Source organism: Cyprinodon tularosa, unplaced genomic scaffold, assembly GCF_016077235.1.
Source record: "Cyprinodon tularosa strain WSP-4 unplaced genomic scaffold, ASM1607723v1 ctg294, whole genome shotgun sequence".
Lineage (NCBI taxonomy): Eukaryota > Metazoa > Chordata > Actinopteri > Cyprinodontiformes > Cyprinodontidae > Cyprinodon > Cyprinodon tularosa.
In genome coordinates, this window is record NW_024039001.1 from 299,187 (window position 1) to 322,552 (window position 23,366).

Here is a 23,366-nt window from a genome sequence, read left to right on the forward strand (position 1 = left end):
GAGCCCCGCCATCTAAAATGAACAGAAATAAATGTTTGGGATGTCACGATGCGTGTAATAAACCTTAATAATCTCTTCAATGAATCAAGCATCTAAATTGATAAAAATGTGCCTTATTTTGTCCTGTATTTCCTTGGTTATATCTAAATAGTCTGTTTTATCAGAAGCCATTTAGATAAAAAAAAAAAAAAAAAAAAAAATAGAGGTTTCCTGGTGAATTTCACCGAACCGTCTCTGCCATGGAGCTGTCCATGGTCCTGAAGCGTCTGCTTCAGGACCATGGACAGCTCCTTCTCCCCGCTCCACCGAACGCGGCTGGTTGATTGACAGAAGAGGCGACCAAAGGCGGATCGATGCCGCTCCCGGAGCCCCCTATGAGGGGCTGGGGAAGACGGGTCTTGGAGGGGGCGCTCCGATCCTTACGCGTCTCTCCCTGGTTTCTATAGGTCCGCTCGGTATTTGCCGCGGTCGGAAGAGGGCGGAGTGCGTTTTGTTCACCCAAGTGAGGAGCTCCCTGACTCTTGAAAAAATATATAAATATAATAACTACAAGGCTCTTTTCCCCTCCCTTCCGCGTCGTTTTGATTCAGTGTATGTAGCCCACACGCAGGGGGAGAACATCCACCGCACAGCAGAACGAAGACTGAACAAGCTGTAGGAGGTACCTGTGAAAAGAAAAACAAGGAATATCTCTCTGATTTCATCAACAGAAGTGTGTGGGTTTCCGAAATATCCTACAAGTGGTGATGCGATGGTTTAGAGGAGCAGTTTTGGTTGATTCTTCACATCACGCCCGCCTGACGACGCTGTAATATCCTCCGCGCCTCATCTTCAGACAGCTGTGGACGCTTTCTGCAGGGGAGATGGCTGTTTTCCGGCTCTCGTTGCTGCTGCATGTGGGCTTTGTGATCGGGTCGAACCGCTTAGACGCTGACCGGTCAACCATCGGGGCATCACCGGCGGAAAAGATCCCAGGCGCTCGGCTGGCGCGTCTCCGCGCACCTCGCCTTGCTCCCGGAGAGAAATCAGAAGATCATCTGCCCCGGGTGGTCACGGCTTTCTTACATACGGGGGATTCGACCACCTTAAAGCACGCCAACTGCTCAAGAAAGTACGAGCTCACCTCTCTGATGCGGGGAAGGTCACACGAAACCCCGCATTACTCCATGAGCGGCGTGCTGGAGACGGTGCTGCACGCCACTAACTTCCTTAACATGATCCTACAAGCCAACAGGTCCAAGGAGCACAACCTGCGGAGGGACATCGAGTGGTACCATGCACTGGTGAGGAGCATCCTGGAAGGGGACGCTAAGATCCACCGGGCGGTGGTCACTTTTGGTGGGGAAGCGTCGCTCGCGGGGCCCCCGGTGCTTCTCCAAGCCACCAGGGCCGACGGGGAGATTGTGCTCCAAGACCTCTCCCGCATGGCGCACCGTCATCTGCACAACCGCACCGCAGATACGGAGTGGTACCACGGGATGAAGGAAAAGAAGGAGCCTATGTTCCACAGAAGGGTTCTGAACAAGCGAGGCAGATCTCCAGAAATTGCAGAGAGTTTCATCCCGGACAGAACGCACGTCAAGTGGTCTGCGCCTTTTCTGGAGTGCGAGAATGGGAATTTTGTTCCCCGCTGGCTTCTGACCTTATCAGCTGCTTTTTACGGTCTAAAGTCCAACTTGGATCCAGAGTTCAGGTAGGAACGCAGGAAAAAAGACTCAATGTTGGTTGTTTATTGTCAAAATCTAACACATCATTTGTAGGTAACACACAACATCAACAGGTCCAATTTATATAGACATGGTTTAATCAATTTATCCCAGTCAGCTTTCTACTCATTTTGAAAAAAGTCAGGGCTTGTATTTATTGTTAAAGTTAGATATATGTGTTTCTAGACCCATCCATCCATCATCCTGAATATAATCCAATCATATAGTTAGTCAGATCGAAGCACATAATGGCCATTTCACACAAAATTATATAAAGAATAACTGAATATGTAATTTAGACTGGTATGAAGAGGCCCTGATGATTAAAGAAATCACAAAATTAGTCTTTTTTATGTAACAGGTATAAATACAAAGCTTCACCATTGTCCATTGAAAAAAAATAATAATATGAACCAAAATATTAATTCAGGTCCACTATCCGGCTGTTCATATCCAAATGTGTACACTCTTCTCTAGGCCAAACATGTAGCCTCTCGCTAACTTCCCTCTTCCTACAAAAGGGGGTTTCTCCTCTTCTCCTGTCTGACAAGGCATGCTAAAAATAACCCTGATGTTACTGGATGTAGCTGCGGTGGAAAACCTCTGGCTGCAGGCCCTGATTCATTTTTCAGACTCAGTCGTCTAGATGCTTTACTGCACAGGAAGTGTTGCGTGTCATTTCTTTTTTTCTTTCTCCTCGATGAAAAACGGCTTCTAAAATCTGCTTCATGACAAGTATAGATGAGGCAACACTAAAAATGTAAAGCTGTCTGGCTTCCTTTGCTGCACCTTTTTTATTAGTAAGATGCTTTTTTTTAAGCAACCGTATGTCTCTGTGATTTGCAAACATTGAGACTCCATAGGATGAGTTATAGTTGTGTTTACTTCCCTTACGTGATATTATTTAAACACTCTAGTTGCTCACATGCAACCATTAACAGCAAATACCTGTAGTGATTATGCTGTAATAGGCTATCAAAGAAGCTCCGCGTGTTAAGACTAAGACAATTTGACATTGATATGCAGCATTTGAGGTAATGAATATTATCCCATCCTTTTTGTTTGGATCTTTGTCTATAACTTAAATTTACCCAGTAAAAAACAAGTTTTTCTTTTTGTGTCCAACTACATTCAAACATTAATTAGCACTGGAATGTTGTAGGTTGAAGGCTAAGAAAGAAAACTGGCTTAGAAAGGTTGCACTTACCTGGTGTTCCTAATTGCTCTGCAGAGGCACCAGCCATGTCTAACCACACAAAGATGGTATTTAAAACAATTAAACAGGAGCTTAATGTTGGAGTTCTACAGTGGATCATCTAAATTAGCAGAGTTTTACCATAAAAGTGAATTTACCTTTGGAGCTTTACGCAGGTTAATGCTACCAACAAGGATATTATACAATATTCATTTCAAAAATTACAAAATATTCAAATTTTTTTGCAAGTTTTAAGACATAAATACAGAACGCAGCTAAGAAGATACGGTAGGTCTATATATGGATGGATTGATCGGTGAATGGCTTACATGTGTATAAAGTATATTTAGAAATGCACAGTTGGTGTAAGAAATATTCAAAACTCAATAAACTTAATCTTACAGTATTATATTGAGAAAATTCAAGACCACTATTTCTATTGCTGGTATTAAATAGTATGCATTGCCCCCTTCCATGTCCGATGGAGCTGATGCATGTGTTGGCATTTTCCTGCACTGAAACCCTTCACAGCTTGGTGTAATGCTCAGCTTTGTAATTTAAATCACAGCTTCTTCAAATTGGTTTCAATTCTTCCCTTAATAATAGTGCAGGATTTGAGGCCACAAAGAAAGCCTTTGTTCTGTCCTGTCACATCTCATTTTTCTGTCTGCTTGTCAGCCATCCTTCAGATGCATCAGTCTTCCAGATAAGACGCCATGCAGGGAGGGAAAGCTGGTTGTTGTAGCCTATAGCTTCCTCAGACACCCCCCTCCCCCTTAGATAAATACACAATCGATATGAAGAATTAATTAATAATGAATGATGTAGAACAACAGCTCTGCACGAGCGATGTGTATTTCCAGCCTTTTAATGCTTCCTGTTTCAGGTGATGAAGTCGTAACAACCAAGGTGACTTTTTCAGGGTATTTGACCTTTTACCCTGATTGCATGTCTTTTTTTTTGACTATTTCTATCTGTCTGTACTGCTAGGATGCCATTGGGATTCTTGAATCAATGCACTCATTTAAGAGGAAGAAACTTTCACAGGCTCCATCCTCAGGATAGATGTTAATCTTCATTGATCCCTTAGGACAGAGACATTAGGCCAGAAAACCCGCAACAAGAAATAAAAAAAAACCCATATTACTGAAAAGACAAAGGCTCAATAAACTGAAGAAAAAAATTGTCTTTGTTCTGCTGGTCTTATGCTTGAAACAGATTTAAGAATCTACTTCAAATTTAAAAAGTGATCATAATCATTTGTTTTTCAGTCTTTCCTAAGCATTTCCAATTTTTAATGTATAATAACAAGTCAAAGTTTCTCAGAACAATTTAAAAACTAGAAAGTTCGAATATAATGAATATATGTGGGACATAGAGAGACCAATTATTTCATTATTGTCAAGTTAAAGATGGAGGATTTTCGTTTTTCCGGGTGGATCACCAATAAGTTAATCCTCCTAATTGTCAATCATCCTGGCGATATGATGATATAAGGTTGTCCCATGTGCTCGTCCCCATTTTCACATATCGGTGGTGAGTTTGACATAGTGGAAAAATGGCAAATCTTCTTTCTTGTTTGAGCGAAACAGCAGCTTTTAAACAGAGGATGCACGAGGAGAATTGGCCTTGTGCACACTCTCGCACGCTCTGTACGTCCAAGCTTATAGAGCGTACCCTCTGGGGAGCGGGCACAGGGTTGTGCTTGTGCATTCTTTTTAAAAGGGGAGAGGGTTGGTCTTTTCAAAAATTTGCGAAAATCCTCCACTATATCTTTAACAAAAGGTAAAGTAAAAAAATCCAATGAAATCCTGTCCAGAGGTCATGGGTTAGCTTACCGTGTAACTGTTCTTTAGGTGATGGTCTGCTATATGGAAGCTTGAGCTTTTTTGCTCTTTTTGGGGCGACTTTCCAGTCATGTAAGAACTTTTCGATCGGCCCGACTTTCAGCCTGACCGTGGGTCATGTAGTGTACAGGGGGTAACGAGTGGCGATCGGCCTCTCATGACCACCTCCCAATCAGGAATCATAAGGTCCAGAGAAAATCAAACATGTCTGATTTTCTCTGGACCTTATGATTCCAGTTGATTGTCTTGGGCAAATCGCTCAGTCGGCATGAACAAACAAGGACTCTTCTTCTTCCTCTCAGATGAAAACACAGAAGCATGGCGGCGGTGTGAGGGAAATGGAGTTCTTTCTGTAAAATGACAGACCGTAGTAGCTAGTAGAGTATGTTTGCTCATCCATGTCTTTGTCCAAATACGTTGTCGGCTTTTCTTTTTAGGGCTTTCAGCACAAAATTGCCAAGGCAGAGCGTTTCACTCTAGTGAGCTTCATATTCCACTTCTACTGGTTTGGCTTCCAGATAGATGAGTCCCAGTAGTGCCATTCTTCTCCGGGGCTGAGTCCAATGTGGTTTTTAGACGTGCGCTGTGAGCAGGTAGATCGGATCAGAGCGTCGGGCCACACACAAGCTGTGAACTCACACTGTATGTTGAAACCCTCGTCGTACAGTGTGAGCTGCAGCTGCGTGCAATGACTGAAAAAAATCGTACACTGTACGCCTGGCTTTATACAACATATTGTTGACGCTGAACAGTCGTTTCCTAAAACTTCCTTCAACACAAAAATCCCACAAAAAGGTTGATGTGAGGCTGGTCTTTCGTCACCTGCAACAAGTCTTCACCAAAGGAAACTTATATCCCTTTTCTTAGCAGAAATGCATTAAGCAAAGCCAAATGGATGTTTTCAGTATTTTCTGGTAGAGAGCAGAATTCATTGTACCTTTAATCGTGAAAAGTTGCCCGGTTCCTGAAACATCAGACAATCATAGCCCCACACCCACAAAGTTTGGCTGATGAAGTAGTTCTTCTATGAAAAAGCCCACTGGATCATCATGATCATCATGCTCTTTAGAAAATGTGGGGCAGTCGTTCTTTATGGCTGTGAACTCAACCTGTTATTGATGAATCACAAGGACTGACCTTAACTGATGAAAGTGAGACCTGTGGAGCTTTAGATGCTGTTTTGTGTTGTATTTTTCCTAAATGAAACTATGATGTCTTGGAATTACCTTTGTTAGGCCATCAGCTCATCAGTTTCAGAGTTGTCAAGTAATGAAGTACAAATACTTTGTTACTGAACTTAAGTACACTTTTTAGGTATCTATACTTTACTCCATTACTTATTTTTCTTCCTATTTCTGACGTCTATTCATTACATTTTCACACAACTATCTGTACTTTCTATTTCTTACATTTCTAAAACAAATGTTACTCGTTACTCTTGGCTTCAGTTTAATGTTTATAAATATTTATTTTACATCATGTGCGCCATCCAATGCAGATCATAGGGTATGAAATATGTTGAAATGTCTGAAAGGTCGGACACAGGCGAGAGCGTATTGGGAGATGGAGACCAACAAGACCTCCCTCATCCTTTGGCCCTATCTCAAAGAATTTTTCAAAATAGTCGAAAATTGTAGCTTTCAATTCATATATTGGCATCTGCTTGTTTTTTTTTTAAAGGTTACTTTATAATTTTATACTTTAAGTAGTTTTTGGAGCAAATACTTTTTATTTTTACTTGAGTAAAGAGGTCAAGTTGATACTTCAACTTTTACCAGAGTGTTTTTAAACTGCAGTATCTATACTTCTACTTAACTAACAAATGTGTGAACTTTTGACACCACTGCTCAGTTTATAGTAGCTCTCACTCTAAATTTCTTCAGTTCCCAATCTTAAAAAAATGGACTTGCAGAACTTTTCAGGGTAATAGATGTCAATGATTATACTTCCCATCTGATCTTGAACTTCTAGTACATAATGTGATGCGTTTTAGGATCTTTTAGCCTACATCTTTTTGTCAGACAGGGTTGTGTTGAACTCATTTTTTTGCCCAAAATCAATATACACTATATTGCCAAAAGTATTTGCTCACCCGCCTTGACTCACATATGAGCTTAAGTGACATCCCGTTCCTAATCCATAGGGTTCAATATGACGTCGGTCCACCCTTTGCAGCTAGAACAGCTTCAACTCTTCTGGGAAGGCTGTCCACAAGGTTTAGGAGTGTGTTTATGGGAATTTTTGACCATTCTTCCAGAAGCGCATTTGTGAGGTCGCACACTGATGTTGGACGAGAAGGCCTGGCTCTCAGTCTCCGCTCTAATTCATCCCAAAGGTGTTCTATCGGGTTGAGGTCAGGACTCTGTGCAGGCCAGTCAAGTTCATCCACACCAGACTCTGTCATCCATGTCTTTATGGACCTTGCTTTGTGCACTGGTGCACAGTCATGTTGGAAGAGGAAGGGGCCAGCTCCAAACTGTTCCCACAAAGTTGGGAGCATGGAATTGTCCAAAATGTCTTGGTATGCTGAAGCATTCAGAGTTCCTTTCACTGGAACTAAGGGGCCAAGCCCAGCTCCTGAAAAACAACCCCACACCATAATCCCCCCTCCACCAAACTTTACACTTGGCACAATGCAGTCAGACAAGTACCGTTCTCCTGGCAACCGCCAAACCCAGACCCGTCCATCAGATTGCCAGATGGAGAAGCGCGATTCGTCACTCCAGAGAACGCGTCTCCACTGCTCTAGAGTCCAGTGGCGGCGTGCTTTACACCACCGCATCCGACGCTTTGCATTGCACTTGGTGATGTATGGCTTGGATGCAGCTGCTCGACCATGGAAACCCATTCCATGAAGCTCTCTGCGCACTGTTCTTGAGCTAATCTGAAGGCCACATGAAGTTTGGAGGTCTGTAGTGATTGACTCTGCAGAAAGTTGGCGACCTCTTCGCACTATGCGCGTCAGCATCCGCTGACCCCGCTCCGTCAGTTTACGTGGCCTACCACTTCGTGGCTGAGTTGCTGTCGTTCCCAAACACTTCCATTTTCTTATAATACAGCTGACAGTTGACTGTGGAATATTTAGGAGCGAGGAAATTTCACGACTGGATTTGTTGCACAGGTGGCATCCTATCACAGTTCCACGCTGGAATTCACTGAGCTCCTGAGAGCGACCCATTCTTTCACAAATGTTTGTAAAAACAGTCTGCATGCCTAGGTGCTTGAATTTATACACCTGTGGCCATGGAAGTGATTGGAACACCTGATTCCAATAATTTGGATGGGTGAGCAAATACTTTTGGCAATATAGTGTATTTCAGTCTTTAATGTCTATATTAAGCTGTGTGGGAAAGAGATGAGTTTGAAAGGATGGGCGTTGTCAGAGAAGTCTGTTTTGTGGTGAGTGGCGACAGTAGAAAGAGGGCCGTGTCTGGGGTCACTGCAGGTTCAGTCTTTTAGTTTTAGGGAATTTATATTTAATGACTCACATATCAGAATGCAGTGACTGAAATTATTTGGGAGCAGAGAGACGAAAGATAATCCTTCTCAAAGAACTGTTGATCAGGTCCACATTAAAAGAACAGAATGTGAAACATAAAGAAGTAAGCACTGCATGTTTTTTCTATAGTTTAGATCAACCTGCTGTTTCTGAAGTTGTAAGATATCACACTGCTCATGCTTCATCTCTTCTTCTCGCTAACCTCCCACAAAACTGCTTCTGTTATCAAGCTGTAAGTGCATATGTGTGCTGATGGCATTGTTGGAGTTTCAGACATTCTGTAGGAACCGAATTGGCAGATCCCTCTTAGCTCAGATGTAATGCAGACGACACAAAGTGAAGATGCACAGGCAGAAAAATGAGTCAGCGGGTGGTGAACAGGCTTCAAACTCACCTTTCAAAGCAGAAGCGGTAATTGCTTTAGAGGGGAAGCTCAAACAGAGGCAACAGCAGAGGGAAAATAAAAGAAACTCATCGATTTCAACTGAGAAATGCACACATTTGGTGGAGATTTTTCAAAAAGGCCAAATGTGCTCTAATCAGAGAACAGATTTCTCATTATTAGGGCTTCACTTTGCTTGTAAATGTGTCTGTGAAACCAGCTGTAGTGTTGGACGCCTTGACTTCGATGGGAGGCCATGAGCTCCATGAGGACCTGGCAGCATCTGCTTCCATGGACACCATCCAGAAACAAATAGGAAGAAACTCCCAGCAGTTCCCGAGGCTAAACGTGATCATGCTTGATGCTAAACTGAGCTGAAACAGCGTAGGCGTTAAAAATAAAAACTCATTCAGGATGAGGACCAGTGAATATCTACAGCTAATCTATAGCAACAAGAGCCTGTCTGAAATACTTTACTGAGGCTTTCTGACTCAATGAGGACATAAGGAAATAAGAAGAGAAGTTGAAATGAGTGTAACCTCAGAGCAAGCGGGGGTTGCAGATCCCCAAGGTGATCCTCCTGACGTCAGTGGGGCTCCACGGCGCAGTCAGGTGGCCTGTCAATACGATGCTCTCAGCCTGTAAATGTCAAACTTACAGAAAATAGAAGCACTCAGGCTTTCTGCTGCGCTGCAAATACAAAGATCACACATGCTTGATGATGCTGGAGTCATTTGAGATATTTTTAGATTTATTATGACACATCTGTGAATTATCAGCAGTTTTCTTAAGTGATTGACATTACTTTCTGTAAGGTAGCTCAGCTCAGTCAAACTGGTTGAATAAAATCTGCAAAAACATTTAAAATGTTCCCAGTGTTTCTCATTTGACCTTAGGTCTGCACCAGAGCTGAAACAGCTGATTGGATTAATTGTGATTAATCGATTATTGTTATAATTGTCAACTAATTTAGCAATGAATTAATAGTTAACTGTGGTATAGAGACTCTTAAACATGCATTTAGCTGACAGAACAACCCACTTAGAGCAGCAATTATATCAAAATTGTAAAAAAAAATATATATAAACATTTTGCATTTATGATTTTTCGTCTGTGAATAAGCTCTATCCAGAAGTCCTCGGGTGGAAACGTTTTAGTTTCACATTGTTTAATTTTCTAAAAAGTCTTCTTTAAGGAACTGTTTGCTTTCCGATTATTATTCGATTAATCAACAGATTAATCAATTTGCAAAATAATCGTTAGCTGCAGCCCTAGTCTTTACTTACTTAACACACTGACATGACTATACTGTAGGTTTTGAGAAGGACCCAAGTGTACTGTAGACTGGAAAGAGTTAACTACTGTAACAGTAAAAATGGAGACTTAGTAAATGATGTGTCAAAAACAAAAAACAAAACAGACTAACAAAAAATAGCAAGGCACTGTGGAATTTATCAGCGAACAAGGAAAAATCAGGAGCTTAAATAATGAGGCAGGCTGGAGGATAAGGTAAGGCTTATGGTAAAAGCTGGGTGTAAATAAGGAGATATTAAGGCAGGAGAGTACGGTGCTGACAGAGGTAGACTAATTAACCCAGGGAAATGAAGAAAACAGAGAAACACAACACATCACAACAGAAACTCAGTTGGTCTTTTTCAGCCTCTAAAAATGTACACTCAGCTTTGACCCCCTTTTGCTCCATCCATCTCTGGTCAGCTTCTCTGTCCCTAATGAAGGAAACTAATCCCCACAGCATGATGCTGCCACCCACATCCCTCCCCATCGGCTTGGTGTGTTAAAGTAGACTTGGGTGTACATTTTGCATCTTGGCCAAAAAAACCCTCCATTCTGGAGTCATCTGATGAGTTCACCTTCTTCCACACTTTAGGTGACATATATAATTCTTCCCACCACCCTTCCATGAATCCCAGACTTGTGTATAAAACCCTAACAGCTGTTCTCTTATCAAATTTGGTTACCCGAATGTCAGTTTCTTCTTCCAGAGTTACCTCGTACATCTTTATTGATTCTTCGACTAATTCCCCAGCCTGTCAGTCAGGGGACAGCCGTTTCTTTTCTAGTTATCAGGTACTTTACAATACTGGTTCCATTTTGGATTATTGAAATTTCATGAAAGATATTTAAACCTTAGGGTATTGTTTAACCTAAGTCTGATTTAAAGTTTTGTTGTCTGTATGCTTCTGTTTACACTTTACTCTGAAATCTCTGTGTATTCAGAGGTATCAAAGTAAATGGGGCTGAATGCAAATATATGCAACACTTTGTAGATCTTTTGGAACAACAAATCATTTTCCTTTTACTACACAAAGTGTGCTCAAGTATTGTAGGTATATCACATAAAATCCTAATAATACATTAAAGATTGTGGCTGTAATGTTTTTGAGTACTTTTGCATTTTCCTGTAGAGTCTCAGTCTTTTCCGATCAACAAACCAGTGTGAAGAAGGGTGTAAACATAGACACTTTGCTAAAGCCGTACGTACCTCCTTTTTATTCAAATATTGAACATATCACATAAAAAAAAAAAAAAAAAAAACAAGCTTCTCACTAACTTAAATCACCACTTTGTTGCCTTTTTGATACCAGGAGTGCAAGAAAGTGGGATGCAAAAAAAACCGCAAAACAAAATGGATTTTTTAAATTTTTCATCCAGTCACAGCTCCTTCCCCACGGGGGCCGCATCAATTTTGACGCTCGGCGACAAAACTCAATAAAATGACCCGGACTGCACTGAAATGCTCGTAGACAAGCAGCAGTGTGCCCAGCGGCTTGACTTTGCATTAGCTTCATCGCGTCCTGCCGGCTTAATGCATATCCATCACTGAGATGACGGAGAAGACGTTTTCATTGGGAAGGCCCAGCCGGCTCTCGCATTTTGAATGTTGCGTGACATAATCTAGAAAGCGGCCATTTCCCAAAGGGCAGACGTGTTTTCCTATTAGGATATAGAGTGGGTTTCAGGTTCATGTGGGTTTGCAACTTTTTCACAGACATGCAGGTTTAAATAAGGTGATCTTGGGGATCATTTTCGGCTTATATTTTTTCTTATTAAAACTTCATAAAAATTTACTTTTTTGCACCAGCATTACTTGGAAATATTGTCCCAATACAGGTCTCTAATTAAAAGATATATTTTTTAGATATCTTCTGCAACTTTCTATGTATAACAATAGGATCTCAGTGTTGTTACACATAGAATAGATTAAAATATAAAACATAGATTGTCTATCAGTAGCTCACGTTTTCCTTGAAATACATATAGTTTTTCCTCGGTTCTTGGGTTAGATAATATAACCTTGTTATATTTACTAAAAGTTTGAGCTTTTAGCCTTTATCAAATTAGTCTTGATCAATTGTCTGGCTTTCTTAAGGGCTTTCCAAGTTTTTCCTTGAACTTTCTTTGCTTTTTTCTACTATTTGTTTGTGAAAATCTACAAAATAATTGAGATTTTGTTTTTGAAGCGATAAATCTATCTGGTTCTGAGTCAGACCTTAGCTGGATTTCTTTCAGCTTTTTTTCCCCCTTCCATGACTTTCAGATACTGGTTGTCTGTGGACCGCTGGCTATTGCTTCCAATTTAAAGTTGCTCATCGGTTTTAAGCACAATTATACAATATGCTGTTGGTCTGGAGTTAGAAAGAAAATCATCCAAAAAGCAGCAAATCTCTGAAGATAAGCATTGGAAGACCTTTAGGACCTTGTGGCATTAACAATAAACAAAGAAACCAGAATAGTTTTCTATAGAGTAATTACCTCCCTGCATTGCTATTAAATTTACCTTTAAAACTATCATTATTTGATGTTGAATTGGATTCAAATGCAAAGATAAAGACAGGAAAAAAATCTATGAATAATAGTTCAAATGAATCAAGACTTGGGGAAATCAGTAAAGGTTGGATTAACGAGATAATATAACAAGATGGAGATGCAGTGTCTGAAACAGTTAACTTTTACCTTACAAAAAAGATATGCAAATATCTCCTTGCGATCCTGTTCACCTCTCAATATATATATTTTTGAATTAAACGGTTAATTTAAGACTTTATTTTCGCACAGTTAGAGACACTGTTGCCTTGCAGGAAGAAAATTCCTGGGTTCAGATCTTGAACTGCGCTGTTTATATTCACACCATGAGTAGATGTTTGTCTTTCGTGTCTGAGTTGCCTTTTGATGGACCATTCAGGTGATCCATCAAATGGTGATCCATTCAGGGTTTGTGCCACCTTTTTAACATTTACCTCTGCAGAAAAACCACGGATGGGTGCATATTGTTATCCATTTATATTTGTAAAGTTATATAACACCACACTAAGGGAAAATTCTGCTGTTTTCTGACCTGCAACCAGAAAACTCACCAGGGAGGCGACTTTAATCTGACTTCTCTCACCTTGAAAGTGTGATTACAAGGACATCCTTGTCACTCTATACTGGTTCTAAAGTCTAATTACTGACCTAATAATTTCCTGAAGAATTGTTTTACTAAATTCTGCTATTAATTTACCCCGTCCTATGTCAGCTTCTTAGTAAGACCTGAGACCATCCACTAACATCTGCTGTGCTCCTCATTGGAAATACAAACATCTGTCTGAGTAAATGAAAGTCTTGAGAAGTTTAAAGCTTCTTCTATGACAACAGTGTATATTTATAGATGTAGCTAGATTATAAATTAGTTCTAGTAGAGACAAGTACAGACACAAAGCTCGTTGGTTAGACACATTTATTTATTAAAGATAAACAGGAAATATGTTTTTATGAATATGTATTTGCAGCCTGGATATATCCACCGTTAAGTACAGATGTCAGTTGAAGCATCTGGACACAAAGTGAGAAAAACCAGAGCCCCCGCAGGCGGGATGCCCCTCTCTCTTAACCAGGCTGGCCTTTAAATTCACAAAGAATGGTGGATAAAAGGAGTGAGCTCTCTGTTTCCTGGGGCACCTCTATCTCTTACTCTCTGTGGTAATGCCACCTTTATGTCTATGGGCCTGAATGGCTAGCATGATGCCGCTGCTCGTACTCCTCATCGCCACTCTCAAATTACGTCCCGGCTCCTTTGCCACACACTCTCAGCCATTATCCTCGTGTTCTGCCCGGCAGACATTCTCTTTTATTTTTCTCCTCTCTCTCAGAAGCTATTTTACACGCTGTATGTATTTATTGGCTGAGAAGTGGAAGAAGAGTAGGAGACTGCAGAAACAAGAGAGAAAGACATAAGGTTGTTGACCATAATACTGAGCCCGGAAATCACATTTTGAAAAGTTTTTTATAGTTTAAAAAATTTAAATAGTCCTGCACTGAGTTTGTGTTTATTATACAGCAGGAAAATTGGAGGTAATTTCTTAGCCAAACCATCAGCGAAGCAGAAAATACTGAGGTCAGTTTGCCCCAAGGAAGGACCAAACCAGCACTTATTATGAAGAGAAGTACAGGCAGAAAGAGTCTTGCACTCGCCTAGTGCGTCCACTGGGAGCTGCACACAGTAAACCGACTCCTTGATACCTGGAGAACATGCAACAGCAGCATTATTTGTGGAAGTGTGTGTTTGTGTGTGTGTGTGTCTGTATGCATGAAAAGGAAAAGAATCCAAAGCCGTACTGGATTAATTTCATTTCATATAAATGAATATGTTTGTATTTCTACTCAAGACCAGGATCAGGCTGAGATAAGAGGCACTTGTTTATGTGTTTAAAGACATTTAAATATTACAGGGTCATGGGAACTCTAATTGAATTTAATGTAAACAAATAAACATTTTTACAAAATCTGCTAGGATGGATGCATGTTGGATGGATGGATGGATGGATGGATGGATGGATGGATGGATGGATGGATGGATGGATGGATTGGATAGGTGGAGAGACGATGTATGGATTGAAATATGGATATATGCATGGATGGATGGGTGGATGGATGGATGGAAAGATGGGTGGGTGGAAGGATGGAAGGATGGAACGATGGATGGATGGATGGATGGATGGATGGATGGATGGATGGATGGATGGATGGATGGATGGATGGATGGATGGATGGAAGGTTGGAAGGATGGATATATGAATGGATGGATGGATGGATGGATGGATGGAAGGATGGAAGGATGGAACGATGAATGGATGGAAGGATGGAACGATGGATGGATGGATGGATGGATGGATGGATGGAAAGATGGAACGATGGATGGATGGATGGATGGATGGAAAGATGGAACGATGGATGGATGGATGGATGGATGGAAGGATGGATGGATGGATGGATGGATGGATGGAAGGATGGAACGATGGATGGATCGATGGATGGATGGATGGATGGATGGAAGGATGGAACGATGGATGGATGGATGGATGGATGGATGGATGGAAAGATGGGTGGGTGGAAGGATGGGAGGATGGAACGATGGATGGATGGATATATGAATGGATGGATGGATGGATGGATGGATGGATGGATGGATGGATGGATGGATGGATTGATGGACGGATGGATGGATGGATGGATGGATGGATGGATTGATGGATGGATAGATGGATGGATGGATGGATGGATTGATGGAAGGATGGAGAGATGATGTATGTATGGATGGATATATGAATGGATGGATGGATGGATGGATGGATGGATATATGAATGGATGGATGGATGGATGGATGGATGGATATATGAATGGATGGATGGATGGATGGATGGAAGGATTGATGGATGGATGGGTGGATGGATGGATGGATGGATGGAAGGATGGATGGATGGGTGGATGGATGAATGCATGGATGGATGGATGTGTGGGTGGAAAGATGGATGGATGGAAGGATGGATGGATGGATGGATGGATTGATGGAAGGATGGAGAGATGATGGATGGATGGATGGATATATGAATGGATGGATGGATGGATGGATGGATGGATGGATGGATATATGAATGGATGGATGGATGGATGGATGGATTGATGGATGGATAGATGAATTGATGGATGGCTGGATGGGTGGATGGATGGATGGCTGGATGGAAGGATGGATGGATGGAAGGATGGATGGATGGATGGATGGGTGATGGATGGAAGGGTGGGTGGAAGGATGGATGGATGGAAGGATGGATATATGAATGGATGGATGGATGGATGGAAGGATGGATGGATGGATGGATGAAGGGATGGATGTATGGCTAGATGGATGGGTGGATGGATGGAGAGAAGATGGATGGATGGGAGGATGGAAGGATGGATGGATGGACTGTTGGATGGATGAAGGGATGGATGTATGGCAGAATGGATGGGTGGATGGATGGAGAGAAGATTGATGGAAGGAAGGATGGATGGATTGATGGACGGGTGGATGGATGAAGGGATGGATGGATGAAGGGATGGATGGAAGGATGAACAAAATAGCACTGCTAGAAGTGAACAAGAGTAGCTGTTTGTTGAACAGTTGTGAGGATGAGTCTTTCACATGCTGGTTCTTTATGCATGGGTGCTGGCTGCAAAACATATATCAAAGTGCTTGGAGCAATAATGAAAATGTAAATTCAACTGAAACCAAAGCTTAATCTGTTTCTGTCATTTAAATGCTAGATACCACAGAAAATTTGAAAAGCAGTTTTAAAACAGACAGCAGTCATAACTTCAAACTTCACTGAGAAAATTCATTTTATTCATTTTTTATTCATTTTAAAGTTCTTTCTTTTTGACACTGTAGGAAAATAATAAGTTAATTTCCACTTTTATTGACAGCTATATGAATTTTACTATCAGTCTGCTCTGAAGAAAACATTGCGCGGGATTGTTGTTTATGTAATTATGTACTGATTTTATTTAATATTTAATGTGTATCTGTTTTAACAGGCTGTTTTTTTTTAATTAAAACATTTGAATATAAGCCACAAACATTACAAAAGCTGAGATTCTGAGGTGAAACAGTCACATTCATTCTCTTCTCCAAAGCGTTTTGCTCGTCTTTATTGGTGGGTAATAGAGGGCTATGTTGCTGATTCAGCAAATGGTGCTTAATGGTCCTCGAAGGAGTACAAGCAATTGGTGCAGATGAACAAAGAAACATGACAGTACAATATTATATGAGATATAATACAGGGCCTATACAGATAAATGTAATCACTATTAGCTCTAAGAGTACCTTGGTGAAAACTACCAATCATCTTTCTTTTTATGAGTTTTAGTTTCTGTAAGTAACTTGGAAAATTTCACCTGTCATGACACCGTGACTCCTGGTAGTTTTATATCCTCTAAGTTTGCCAAAGCTTTGAGTTTCTAGATATTTTATATCTACATTCGCCTCCAGCTGTGCTTTATTTCAAAGTTTACCATAAAGGGTACTAGTGTGCGTGGGCTGAGGTTATAGGGTTACATTATGCAGCCTCTGCTTGTATCTAAATTAAATCTAGTGAAAAAAAAGGCAAAATAAAGTAGCTTTTTCTTTTACTTAACTTACAGCTAGAGGATAACAGTTTAATAGAGAGATTGCACAAAAAGGTTTATCAGATATAAATGGTTTACCTCTTTTACAGAAGGAGGTTTAGGTCAGCAGAAAGTCTGGTTTAATCTCCCTTCTAATGGTGACCATGTTTTTATTTGGTCTAATTAGAAATGTATGTTGGTCTTATGCAGGGATGAAAGTAGTTTTCATTTCTTGCCAGTGCTATTGCTTTAGACATCACTGCCTCATGTTGCCCCCTCTCGATCCTTATTCATTTAAATAAAGATTAAAACAGTTTTGTATTTATTATTCCTCTTGTAACAGCTGTGTTTTTTTTCAGACAGTGAATTCAATGAAACACGCTGATTCTCTTAGTCACATATATTGTGGAGTAGGTTGGCATGCTCACGCCAGTACTACTAAGGGTAGTTTGTCCTTTTGCTCCTGAGAAGATTTTTCAAGGTGTTCCTTATTTCTTAAACGTAAAAAAAGACAGCACGAGAGACAACTATTAATTTTTCTAATGGTTGTAGATGAAAAGTGAATGCGATGACTGGAAAGAGATCAAATATGGAGGTCCACATTTGGAAGACTGACCTCTGTTAAGATTCCCTTACTCTGAAAGCAGGAGAAAGAAAGAAAATACTAATTAGGCTCCAAAAATATAGCCCTGATAGTTCAGAGACTATTTTTTAATGAGTGTAAAAAGCATATTATAAACAAACAGAGTAGTTTTTCAGACTGCATGTTACTTACACATCTATTTGCTGACCTAACGTGCAGAAATAACTGATTATCTCAGACAGCCACTGTCTTCCCAGTACTGTGTACCTTGGCTGATTCTCTCAGAGGTTAGTGATTAACAGTACTGGATCATACTGGTCCAATCCTTGTCTTGTCCTTCTTGGTCTGAAAAAGAAATCTCCAACAGCTTTTGTTCTGTTTATTTAAACTTATAAACCACACATATGACTTGCTTTTATGGAACATCCATCCATCCATTTTCTGTCACATTTATCCCTGCTTGGGTTGGAAGGGGTTCCTATCTCCAGCTTTCTATGGCGAGAGGATAACACCCTGGACAGGTCGCCAGTCTTATCACAGGACAACATAAAGACAAACAAGACAAACAACCATCCACAAACACAATCACTCTTATGGAGAATTTAGAGAAGCCATTTAACAAAACAGTCATGTTTTTAAACTGTGGGAGTTTCTATGGACACTCTAGGGGAGAAACACAGGTAAGTGACCACGATCATCTGACTGAAGATGATGTTCCCAGTGAGTCACTTACCTGGTTTAACAGTCCAGACCAAGAATGTCCCCAAGTGCTGCAGTCCCAGAGGTCATGCTGGAAGCCGATCCTGGTCAGGGATGCAGAACAGGCAGGAACAGACAGAACAGGTTGCAGATCAGGCAGGAACAGAAACAGGTGGTAGGATCCAGACTTCCAGGCATCCACAGGCTCCCAGGAGGGTTCAGAGTCTGACTGGGACCAGAAGCATGACCAGGTGGTCACGCACAGGATCAGACGGGATCAGGTGCAGACAGGCAGGCTCAGTGGAAGAGTGTAGCCGAGACAGGACGTAGAACCGGAACTTGAAGCAGGACTTTAAACTGGTCTCCTCCCTGGAGCCAGGCTTACTGAATAAAAACTGAACATCCCCACATATTGAGCCAAAAACCCAGAGGACTCCGCAGGGGAGGAACAGTGGACGAGCAGGAGACGAGACAAACACAAAAACCCTCTTTCCACTGGCTGCCAGTATCCAGGACACGAACCACGGAACAAAACTAACAGACAGGCTAACAGAAAGACAAGCAATGATCTGGCCCTGAATGCTCAGGCTGAACTGAATATAAACCACATGAAACAGGTGAGAGGAATAAATTATAATTGAGGCAGGGAGAGAAAACCACAGGTGAAAGGGATTACTAATTAAGGAGCAAACAGGCCAGATCATGACACAAACAACAATTCAAGCACACACTTTTCTATCAAACATGTAAGATAAAAAATGTCTCAATAATCCAATAATATTGAATGTTCTAAAATGAAGATACTCACTGTCTGTGTCTGTCCTGAGGAGTAATTGAATCAGTCTGTGTGTCATCACCATCATTAGTGTTAGGACTGTCCTGATACAATATTGATAGTGGAAATCAGTTGGATATCAGCCAAAATATGAATATTGCAATATAGTAGCCTAAACCTAAAATCTTCGACATTAGAAAGCTCATAAAAACACTTTGCTTCTGTTTCTGTGCAGAGTATTTAGCTTCTGTCTAGCTAGTGGCTGGCTAGCTCAAGTGGTAAGTCACCCGTCATGCAAACAGGAAGCGTGGGTTCCCTAACCCTCTCCCATGGACAGCCACTCTGGGTCCCTGACCAAAAGACCCCACACTGCTCTCCGGGCGCTGCACAATGGCAGCCCACTGCTCCCCAAGGGAGGAGGAAGTGACTTTCATTGCACTGTACTTGTGACGTCTAATAACAAGAAAACGCTGGGAAAAAAAAAAAAAGCTAATTAACTCTTTGGTGGATAACAAAATGGGCCACTGTTCTCATACCTGTTGTTGTTGATTATTGTTCTCTGTTTGAGATTAATCACTTGACCAAGCCTCATGTCACAATATAAAATAGGCAATAAAAGATTGTATGATTCCGGCTGATATGATATTGAGAAATTAAAAGTTGTATACGGATTTCTCTCATTTGTTCATGTTGTGGTGTCTCTTTAAAGTCCCCAGACTTGAACATGGGCTGTATAAGCACATGCCAATTAACATATTTCACTCACCTCAGCATGCTTAATGCTTAGAGCAGTTCCCACATGAGGGGATGGGATCCATTCATTGTCTTATTTAATAATTACTGATTTCATATCTCTGTGTACTTAATTTGGCTATTCTGATCATGAAAATGAGTTTCATGTAAAGCATGCTAAAGTGGTTGCATTTTGGCCTAAAGACTCCACATTTAAAGGACGTTGTCCGTCTCCATACAGAAAGAAAAAACACATTTTAAATAATTTGGTGTTGTTACATTGTGGTACTTTGTTCTTGAATATATGTTACCCCAGCTGCAGCATAGCGGGATGGTATATGGGAGCTGGAAGAGTAAATAAGAGTATCCTCTTCTTATTCAGAACCACTATAGAAACAAGAGTTTGGACCCTACACCTCAGCTGCCCTGAATCATTACTCATTTGAATCTTTTAAAAATTCTGGGAAAATTGTGTCTGGTTATGTTACTAATATTTATCCTGTGAAATGAAAATGAACAGCTCACCAGCTGCATCTCTAAGCCTCATGTCCTCCTGGCTTTTAGGGGTGTGGTGCGGGTGGACGTTAATCTACAGGATGTTGATATCGACCAGTGCTCCACTGACGGTTGGTTTGCTGGAACCCATCGATGCAACCTGACCACTATGGAGGTAAGTGTGCCGGACGTGAGGCTCAGACAGGGATCGATTGACTTTGGAAAAATGAACTGTAATATACCCCCTGCCTCCCCATTTCCCTACCCCATTGCCATGAAGCTCTGAAAGAAAAATCAGTACTCAGCATGACTTGTGACAAAATGGACGGTGTTCTGACTGCTACTAGTGCTGCTGGCCGACACTGTTTTTTAAAATGTATCAACATTAAAGTACCTTGATCCGCGTTTTCCATGCAGACTGCAGCATTCACCTGCAAAGCACCAGGAATACAGAGAAGAGAGACGTCATGTTCCCACATGAAGTTTTATTAAAGGCACCTACCACATGTCTTGGTTATTACCTCCATCAAGGCTGCTCTGAGATGAAAAATACTGTGTTTTTATCTGTTGACACTTAGTCCACCACCACCTGGTATGAAACAAGGTCTGAAAGACAGGTATTGTAAGTTTGGTTAGCCAACAAAAAGAGGTGCACCACATAGAGGGTCAGCTCAAGTCTGGAGAGTCTGTTTCCAGGGTCAGAACAAACACATTTAGCAAATAGGGACTGAGATATAAGGTTAGAAGGAATATGTTTTACACCAGCAGAGAGAAAACAGATGGTTGTTTTTCTTCTGACTAAATTGCCCTGTCTCAGTGCGCCTGAGCATGAAGCTCTTACGAGCTCTTAGAGAGGGTAATAAAACTATAAGCAGATATTTCTAGGTGGATGTCAGACATCCAGTCCAGTATGATGCTGAAAATCCTTCACATTAATTTGATTTTAATTTGAATTAATCAGTTTATTTATATAGTAGCAATTCACAACACATGTCATCTCAAGGCACATTATAGAGAGAATTCAACCACATCATAGTCAGATTGGTTCAGTTTTATATCGAAGGAAATCCAGTCAGAGAAACAGGATAACACTGAAAAACAGGTCAAGCTAAAACATCTATAAACAAATATTCTGCTGGCAGAAGCAAAGCTGATATTTCTCTCCAGAATGGTGTCACAGACAAACAGGAACAGGCCAGATGAAGCTACTACTACTACAAGCAAAGCCAAGGATGTTGATTATGTTATAATCATATGTACTGCTTTTACTTGTCCATTTATCGTAGCATGAAACAAAACTACAGTTTAAATTTGGTACCTGGTGACTGGTAGAATATTATAATAGCAATACAAATAAAAAACAAATAATTTATTTAGACTACGACTGTAAAGTTGAACATATATACATGGGGAAAAAGATCAGGCAGCTACTTTAAACATATAGGTCCACAAATTTCCTTCAATTTCTAGTCCCGTTTTGTACTTATCATTTGAAAGTGAAGGGATTTATTACATTGCCACCCTCAGGCTGCCAAGGGTTTCAGGTCAGGATTTTTTTAGTATAACACAGTAAATCCAACAGCTCCCAGTGGTTAGACATATTTATGTTTATTAAAACTTTAAGTTGAGGTGAACCAATGTAAGATATCACAGACATGCTGCAAATGAAACTGTTCCATAATGCATGCGATGTAATGTATGGCGGTGAGCCTCTTTAAATAATTAAACACTCTTTGTCTGAGTACTACCACCCCTCCCTTTGAGAGTGCCAGCGACTTTTGACCGCGTCTGTGTGTGTAAAGATGAAAACCTATGGCAGCAACGTTCGCTTGTTCCATGAGTGCAGCAGTGTATCCGAACTTTGCTTTGACTGATGAGACGCCGTTGAGGTTGTAGCTTGTTGCAGCATGTGTTCGTCCTTGTATGACAGCTTTTTTGTGTGCAAGTGCTAATTAGTGTCCTGCCTCTTTGATAAACAGATAAATTACACATCTCTGCAAATAGGAATTACAGTAAGCTATAGCCATATCTGTTGCAGCATTGTGGTTGGTAGAAATTTAGCTATATAGGTTAGAAAGATTAAGGAATGCTTCACCTACTTGAAAAAAATGCCATTTAGATTTGTTTTTTTTCCCCACTAATTCAAATCTCCAGCCTCTAATAAACTGCTATAGGAGTCTTAATCATACAACTGATGTTACGTACTTTTGTCAACATAAAAAGTAGCTGGAGAGTTATTCCTGCAGCTGAATTTGAGCCAAAGCAGCTGCTCTGCCATTTGACCGACTTTACCTACAATTCAGCAAGACTCAGGCAGAGGCTAATGCTATGGCTCATCAAAGAGTTACTTGTAGGATCTATTTGAGAACCCACGTATTATGTGTGGTTTTATTTTTTGTCCATTTCTTTCAACTTACCGTATTTTCTGGACTATAGGGTGCACCTTAATATAAGCCATGCCAACTAAATTTGAAATTAAAAACTGGAAACCTACATATATAAGTCGCACCAGGCTATAAACTGCTGATAGCTATTGAACTGTTTCCCACCAAACCTGAAGGGGGAGATCTATATATAGCCCCTGGAGAATGGTGGGAGAAGAATGTTAGCTCCAGTTAACTTGTTGGCTCGCAGCAATATTACTCTTTAAATTGTACCAATAGTACCATCAGCTCATTTGCACTTGCACATAAAAAATAGTAAGCGTACTAAACTCTAATGTTTTAAAGGTTATTAATGTATTACTGAGAAAATAAATGCCTTAAAATCCTTCCTGTGTTATCACTCGTCTGTGCCTGATCTGCACCGGAGTTAAACATAAATCTAGTCTTTTTGAGTTTTATGTTTTCCTTTCGTGTTACCATTATTGTATATAGTGCATAACCTAAAGAAAGAAACAACTATAATGCAGATAAACATGGTTAATTATATTTTGCCAGACTACTCTGAGCATGTCCCATGATGACCTCAGGCAAGCAGTTTAAGGGAGAAAATGTAGAAAGCATTTAAATTGTCTCAGAAAAGTCATAAA

At 40.7% G+C, this 23,366-nt stretch overlaps 1 protein-coding gene across 2 annotated transcripts in view; it reads left to right on the top strand.

Moving 5' to 3' along the window:
• The first annotated feature begins 650 nt into the window (after nucleotides 1–650).
• Nucleotides 651–23,366, top strand: part of gpr158a (G protein-coupled receptor 158a) — a 106,446-nt gene continuing 83,730 nt past the window's right edge. The window contains exons 1-2 of one of the 2 annotated variants that reach the window (XM_038291106.1): nucleotides 651–1,693; nucleotides 20,405–20,510. In XM_038291106.1, coding sequence (XP_038147034.1) covers nucleotides 864–1,693; nucleotides 20,405–20,510 — 936 coding nt within the window. In that variant the 5' untranslated portion in view covers nucleotides 651–863. The remainder of the gene's footprint in view (nucleotides 1,694–20,404; nucleotides 20,511–23,366) is intronic. The other variant, XM_038291105.1, reaches the window with a different exon arrangement.